This window comes from Delphinapterus leucas, chromosome 16, assembly GCF_059928025.1.
Source record: "Delphinapterus leucas isolate spDelLeu-1000000601 "Yukka" chromosome 16, BTC_Dleu_Yukka2, whole genome shotgun sequence".
Taxonomy (NCBI): Eukaryota; Metazoa; Chordata; class Mammalia; order Artiodactyla; family Monodontidae; genus Delphinapterus; species Delphinapterus leucas.
The window spans coordinates 53,318,275-53,326,142 of NC_143144.1; the positions used below are offsets into that span (position 1 = coordinate 53,318,275).

The window sequence follows — 7,868 nt, forward strand, 5'->3', positions numbered from 1 at the left end:
ATAATAAAGGCACAAATATTCTTACCTTCTCCCAACGTTTTAACTGAAACATCGTCAGATTTTGAAAGACGCCTATGAGCTCAACCCAAAAAGGTCAGAAACCTTTAGGTTAAGCCCTAATTGTTTCAGATGAGAAAAGCTCAGGGAGGGTGACTTGAAAAGTTGTATTGAGGACACTCACATGTTATTCCCTGGACTTGAAATGTTAGTTCCTCTCTAGGCTCCTAGACACCTACTCATTTTTCAAACATCACTTCCTTGGGGAACACTTTCTCTTCCTTAACACAACTCCCTCACCCAACTACGTGGTGTCCGCTTGTTACAAGGTTTCAGGTTATCACGTACTTCTCCTTCCTAGCACATATATAAGTCAATGTATTAAAATTTGTTTCCTGCCACTGCGAGGACAGGAACTACATCTGTTCTGTTCACTGCTGGCACACAGTAGTTGCTCAACAAAAAAAGTGCGGACTGAAACTTGAACTCAGGCCATCCGGCTTCCAGCCCACTCTTCCTACTGCCTTCCCACTGCAGTCGGAGAAATAATCCCAAGATGTAAATTAAAATTCTCAATAGAAAAAGCCGGGAAGTTTTTTCATTTCCACGATTAATGGAGGACCTTGGCAGAAACCGCTCACCGCGAGGTGTGACGGCCGCAGGAGGGCGTCAATCAAGAAAATGCCCCCTTGCCCCGTAGGCGAGTGGAGCCGCACAGAGCTGAGGCCACACCGGGTAGCGCGTCACAGCTTCAATAGCAAACACGTGCAAAAAGGGAAAGCGGGGCTGCGCGCAGCTGCGATCCCCCAGGACCCGGGGATAGGGGACAGGGAGCAGCCCCCACTGGGTCAGAGAAGACTGCACAGCTTCTGCCTGGCGCCGTAGGATCCAGGCCTTCCCTTGATTCCTGCCCGAAGGGACTTCTGCCAGCGTCCCCGGGGAAGTGGCTGAGTCCCGGAGCCCACAGATGAAACGGGCTAGAGAGCAAGAGTCCGCAGCACCTTAAGTCTAATCGTCCTTACCACGCTGGGACGCAGGCAAGGGCCGTGGATCTCTCTCCTTGGAGTTGCCCCAGGAACCCAGGGCACTCTCTCCCGCTACGAGCACTCCCGAGACGCCCAGGGCAACAGCCAATGCTACCGTTACTCCAGGGAGCGCGCTGACCACGGAGGGTGCTCTCAGGCCTGCGAAGGCGCGGCCCGACCTGCGGGCCCCGAGTCCAGTCGCCCCTTGCCTGGGCCGGCTACCGCCTCCCCGGTCCCGGGCCTGGACCAGTGCCCCCGAGTTTCGGCGGAGATGCCTCGCCGCCGGGGCTAGGGCCGCTTGAGGCCGCCTTCCAGGCAGCTGCTTGCCTCGCGCCTCGCCTGACGGACGCGGCCCTGGGCTTCCTTCGAGGGAGTCCCGGGGCAGGGTGCCTGGAGCCCCGAGCATCGGCGGCGAGGGTACAGCCGGGCTTAGGGTCCTAAGAGCCTGGGAGCAAGCGCGTCCCAGGGGCGGGGACCTCGGCCGGCGGGGGCGGGCCAAGGGTGGGGGCGGGAGACGGCTCCGGGGGCTCCGCGCCATTGGCCGCAGGGCCCAGCGGCAGGAAGGGGCCAGAGAGCGCGGCCCCACCCCGCAGTCGGCAGAGCCTATAGCCGGGAGCGCGGAGCGCGGATAAATGTAGCGCCGCGGCGCGGGCGGCAGCTCTCCGAGGGCCCGGAGCGCGGCGGAGCCATGCAGTACCCGCACCCCGGACCGGCGGCAGCGGGCGCCTTGGGGGTGCCGCTGTACGCGCCCACGCCGCTGCTGCAGCCAGCGCACCCGACGCCCTTCTACATCGAGGACATCCTGGGTCGCGGGCCCGCCGCGCCCACCCCCACGCCCACGCTGCCGTCCCCCAACTCCTCCTTCACCAGCCTCGTGTCCTCCTACCGGACCCCGGTATACGAGCCCACGCCGATCCACCCCGCCTTATCGCACCACTCCGCCGCCGCGCTGGCCGCCGCCTACGGACCCGGCGGCTTCGGGGGCCCTCTGTACCCCTTCCCGCGGTCGGTGAACGACTACACGCACGCCCTGCTCCGCCACGACCCCCTGGGTAAGGCGGCCGGGGTCATGGCGGGGCCGAGCCCGGGCGGCGGCGAGAAAGGCGCCACCCGGCAGGTGGCAGCGCCCAGGAGGCGGCGGGGGCGGAGGGGAGGCAACAGAAAGTTGTGGCAAAAGCGATTGAAAAGCGGCTGTCGGGCGCGCGCGGGGGACGGCAGGCGCGGGCCCCGGCGGCGGGCAGCCCAGTCTGCCCGCACCATGACTCAGATTGGTTTTCCTGCACCTTGCAGGCGTCGGGGCGCGCGGGCCCGGGCCGGACCTCGGGCACTGCCGCTGGGGCCGGCAGCTGGAGGAGTCCTGGGGTCGCGTGTCGCCCGGGTGGGCTCCCTTAGCTGGAGGGACTGGGAAGGGAGAGCCAAAGCGCCCCGGGCCGCCCCCGCGGGGCAGGGATAGCTGCCGGGCCGGGGTGGTTACGGGGCTGGACCTGGTTCAACAAGCTTGTGCAGTGAAAGAGCCTGACCCTTTCCGTTCATACAGGAAATCTTGAGTTCTCGATAGGAGTAAATCTGGTTTCAGAAGCTGTTAAGTGTTTTCCTGGCTGCATGAAGCAGACCCTTCCCCCGGAGTAGTGCACGCTGCTGATTATTTTATCGACATCCTCAATACAGACAAATTCAGGAAACACTCGACTTCTGATAGCCGGGATCCGTTTTTCTGATATTGTTCATTTCCTCTGTGTGGGATGTGACTTTATGGCAGCTAAAATAACCAGTTGCTTCCCTTTTTTTTTTTTTTTTTTTGAGGCTGTTTTGCCCCAGTCTGAATCCTGACGTAAGCAAAATCTCGAAAAAACAACATTGCCAACTTTCAAAGCATTTAGCGCAGGCCTGCAGACCCACGGACAGACGGACGGACTGACCCACACGTCTTTGGAATAGGAAGGGCAGCGCGGACACGTTGGCCGTATAGAGTTTGCGGGACTTGTCCCCTCAGTGAGTGGCCTAAGAAATAAGCCACCCGTGATCTGCACTCCGGGTGGCCCTTGGTGCCCCCGGCTAAATAAAACGGGGCTCCTTGCCTTGGGCCACCAGGGTTTTAAAATCTACTCTGTTATTGGCAGCTTCTGCAGGCACCCTGGAGACAACTAACATATTAATTAATTGACATTTTAATGTCATCAGTATTATGGTGTGGTCCCTCACTCAGTTCTCCACCTTCCTTTCTCATCGCTAGAGAGATTTGGGGGGGATTATATTTTAGTTCTTTTTTTTTTTTAAGTTATTGTGTTTTTGATTCCATTCTTGAGGGTTTGATGGCGCAGGCCCGGTGCGGCTCTGTTTGCCTTCTGGGCCGGAGGGGGACCCTCAGCCAGGCCGGGCCTGGGGGCAAACGTTTTCACAGAGCGCGCCCTGGGTTTCCTTGGGTTACTGCTGGGACTGTGCAGGAGGAAGCAAAGGGTTTTTCGAGATAGACCAACAGGAAACACATTGACGGAAATGTTGCCATAGCCCACGGGGTGGCTCTAACTGGCCGCCCCCACCGGCCGGGTGTGAAATCAGAGGAGGCCCGGCGCCCTCCAGCCAGGATGGGAAGCTCCACGCGCCCTGAAGCTTGCTCTTGGGCCGGAGGGCTTCCGTTGTAGCCAGGCCGCTGGACACTGGCAGCAACGCCTTGGCTAGTGTGACAGACCCACTCTTCCCCAACCTAACGGATATTTGGAAAGTGCGGTTCACCAAGGGAGAGGACCTCTCTGCAGGCCCTCTAGACTAAAAAAGTTGTGTATAAATTTTGAGAGCGACTGATTAAAGAGGGTCATGGTATTTTAAGCTCAACCTAGAGTCGGTGTTCTTTTGGGGATCAAAATGATTGTATCTAGCCATGGGTGTGATGGTGGTGTGTGTCTTTGAGCATACACGTGTGATCTTTGTGCACATGCCGTGTAGATGTGTGACTTTGGATGTTCCTGTGTCTGTGGGTATGATGTGTATTGGTGGGAGCGTGTTGGGTCCACGTCTCAGGGGGTATATGTGAATGTGTCTGCTTGAGTGTCCCGTAGCGTCCCCTCCCAGTCTTTGTCATCCCCAGTGCAGGCAGGGCCAGGGTTGGGCCACGCCGCTTCAGGGCCCTCACTAAGAAGCGGCCCTCACTAACCGTCGCTTTTGCCCGCAGGCAAACCCCTGCTCTGGAGCCCTTTCCTGCAGAGGCCTCTGCATAAAAGGAAAGGCGGCCAGGTGAGGTTCTCCAACGACCAGACCATCGAGCTGGAGAAGAAGTTTGAGACCCAGAAATACCTCTCCCCGCCCGAGAGGAAGCGTCTGGCCAAGATGCTGCAGCTTAGCGAGAGGCAGGTGAGCTCGCTCGCGGGGCGCAGGCAGGCTCCTGGGGCGTGGGTCGCGGGGCAAAAGGGAGACAGTGGAGCCACCGGGAGCTTTGGCGCGCCTGGATCGCTGTTTGGCTCAGCAGCTCCTGAACGGCTTCTCCCCTCCTCCCCAGGTCCCTCGGGATTCTGGGCTCCTGGCAAGTTTTCTTTCTGTCTTTCCTGTAGGTCAAAACCTGGTTTCAGAATCGACGCGCTAAATGGAGAAGACTAAAACAGGTATTGACATGGCTCTGTTTCTATGGAAATAAATATTTTTATCATGTTATCTCAATGCGAGGCCTGTTACAGGTTGTATGCAAAAGTCATTTGAGGGACTATTTAACCTCTTCACCTTGATTAAAAAGGCAAATAGTCCTGCTGAAATTCAGGATGAGTTGTTCAGGCGGCAGTAATGCTAAAAGCACCTAATGCGGTTCCTATATCAATTATGCTTGGGTTTTCACACACTGGCTAGTAAAACTCCCAGCTAATTGTTTTATAAACCCCATATGTTGTTTATCTAATTAACGCAGGAAAGATAAAGTAATTGACAGTAAATGACTTAAGCAGTTATCTTTGGGAGAAAATTGTTTCTTTTATTTACACAGCCACAATAAAACTAGGCAGAGCTCAAGGGTAAATATAAGGAAATAAACACTTTTAAGTCTTGTTTGCACTGTTTTTTAGAAGAATTAAATATCAAAGTGTTAAAAAATTATTTTCCCTCTAATTCTAGCTCTTAAACTGAATATAAAAACAGTAAGAGAATATCCAAGCCTGTTTGAAAGGCAGCTTAAACTTTCTAACAGTCTTTCTTCCAATGACCTTGTTATGCAATATGTGATAAAAAGTAAAGGCTAATTCAGTTTTTAAAGAAGCTCTGTTGACTTAAAGCTAAAGATTTGTTTTTGATGTCCTAATCTGGATGTCTTCTCCAAAGTTATCTGACAAATGCTGAATTTTTCATTTGCCAGTCTATATGCGGTTTATAATAAATGAGATATTTTTGAAACAATAATGAGTGAGGAAATTGAAAGCAGCGTGCATTTTAAAATTCAGCGATAAATTTCAGATTCCCTCTCAATATCTGATCTTGTGACTTGTTACGTAGTTGTAAGCTTGGTAAATCTATTATTCTATAGTCTTGCTTTAGAAAAAAAAACCTTAGCAGTATATCATAATATTTCCTCACAGTGTCTATGTGCATTTTAGACAAAAACAGGATTAAAAATTTACTAACTTATTTGGTTCTTGGTCAAAGGTAGTTTACCAGGGACTTTAAAAACAGTGGTTCCTATGTAATATGGGAATATTTTCCAGAAATTTCCTCCAGATTTTAAGTAAATTATATTTGTCTCTCTTTCCAGTTAGCAACATTCTTCCAGTTCTGCATTTTTTCTTTGCCATGATTGTGTAACTTGCTACACATATTTATGTGTGTATATGTTTGTGAACTTACTCCAGAAAATGCATAAAAAAGGATTCAATCTAATAATTTTGAAACGTTATCCTTAATTCACTATTTAGCATTCATATTTTTTAAATGTCTGAAGACTTTGTTAATTGGCAATGTTTAAATATTTGAAGAATAAAGAGAGTGTGTATCTGTAGTGATCTAATTTCTTTTTCTCCCTAAACTTTTAAGAACCTTGAGACCATGGGTCTGGGCTGGAGTTAAGCCTTCATTTGGCATAACACATTTACATTTATATTTGTGATTGGTTGTTCTTATCTGGCAAGAGTATAATCTTTCTCTGAATATGACAGGAATTTTATTTCTTCCAAAGTGAGAAAGAAGCACAAGTATGTATTTTCTGAATAAAAATATTATACCTGAAAGCAGTTGATAAACTAAAAATTAAAAAGATGGTAGAAGATGAAAAGACATTTGATTTATGTCTCTCACTTCTTCATATCTCATGATCCCACCAATCTCCATTTTCATCCTCTTCATTCAGGAGAACCCTCAAAACAATAAAAAAGAAGAACTGGAAAGTTTGGACAATTCCTGCGACCAGAGGCAAGACAGTGAACAGAATAAAGGTGCTTTGGATAGCTCTCAATGTTCGCCCTCCCCTGTCTCCCAGGAAGACCTTGAATCAGAGATTTCAGAGGATTCTGATCAGGAAGTGGACATCGAGGGTGATAAAGGCTATTTTAATGCTGGATGATGACCACTGACATTGGCATGTTCAGAAAACTGAGCTTTGGAATAACATTTGCTACAGAAAATCTCCATAGATGAACCGGAAAACTATATGAGAAAGGGAATCAATTTTGGGTATTCTGGAAACCTGAAATGTGTGGTGCATTGGCTAAATAACAAACACATTGAAACCTTAATTTTGACTTAAACAGTTTATGAACTGATTTTAGATTGTATGATAAAGGGACTCTTCACTGATTAAATTCACCCCCTTTTAAAAAAGTAACTTGTTTTTTCTATTTATAAAAAGTAATTTTGAACATTTTGTTAAATTTTTAAGTTATAACTTTAAAGATTTTAATAGGAATTTCTTGAATGATTTTTCTATAACCTGTTTCTACATCCCACTTAATGGAAAAGTAAAGGGACATCCCAAATCCAGAGGTATGCCTTGGAAAGGGGGCCCACAATTCAGGCAGCCTTGTAATATTTTAAAGGAAACATTCCTTACTTTTTTGTTACATTCTTACACTGCTGCCTTAAATCCAAAACCATCTCAGAGCTCTTGTCTCTGGGATGTATGTGTTCTTTTCGTCAGAGAGATATATAATCAATATAAGTTGATAATCTTAAATGCTTGTTTTGCACTGTCACTTAGAACCTGTTTGACCAAGGTGTTAAGGGGATAGTACAGTCCAGTTCAAGCAGAGAAACTGACTCATCAGTGACTAAAATTAATCACAGATGAACTAGAAGTAGCAGATTAATTAAATGTAAGTAGATTGTAGATATTGTGTTTTATATTAAACAGTGTTTATAATGTGTGTATATATAATTGTTCACTGTAAAAAAGACATGGCCAAAATGGTTTGTTTGTTTTTTTTAAATGAGTAACTTGTATATAAAATAAATCCGCCGGTGGGATGACTGACCTCTTTGGACCTCTCATTCTTCGATTAAAACAAACCCACACCTTTTCTTCCAGCGCCTGGGGTGACTGGCGCGGTGCTGGACGCTGGGGCCGGGGCTGGGGCGTGGGGTCCGGCGCAGGAGCGTCTGGCGGTGCGTCTCGCCGGCGCTCCTGCGGCTCGTGGCTCCTGGCGTCCTGGGGGCGCGGTTCTGGGGCTGGCACCTGAAAGGTAGATGTGAGCCTTTACCCGGGAGTTTGCTGGGGGTTGGCGGGGGACGGGGAGTGGTGTGTGTGTGTCTGGAGCAGCGGAGGTGGCTCCCGCCAGCAGACCCCGAGCCCCGGGCGCGCCAGGCGGCGGGAAGGGAAGAGCAGCTGCGCCGCGGCGGAGCGCGGGGGCCGCCGAACGCCATCGATTCACCTTGGCTGGCCGG

The 7,868-nt window shown here is 50.2% G+C and overlaps 1 protein-coding gene across 1 annotated transcript; it reads left to right on the forward strand.

The window, feature by feature from the left end:
• The first annotated feature begins 1,630 nt into the window (after positions 1–1,630).
• On the forward strand, positions 1,631–7,458 carry HHEX (hematopoietically expressed homeobox). The gene is made up of 4 exons (XM_022569336.3): positions 1,631–2,074; positions 4,192–4,370; positions 4,568–4,618; positions 6,340–7,458. The coding sequence occupies exons 1-4, from the start codon at positions 1,711–1,713 to the stop codon at positions 6,550–6,552; spliced, it is 807 nt and encodes a 268-aa protein (XP_022425044.1). The 5' UTR covers positions 1,631–1,710; the 3' UTR covers positions 6,553–7,458.
• Positions 7,459–7,868: the final 410 nt, after the last annotated feature.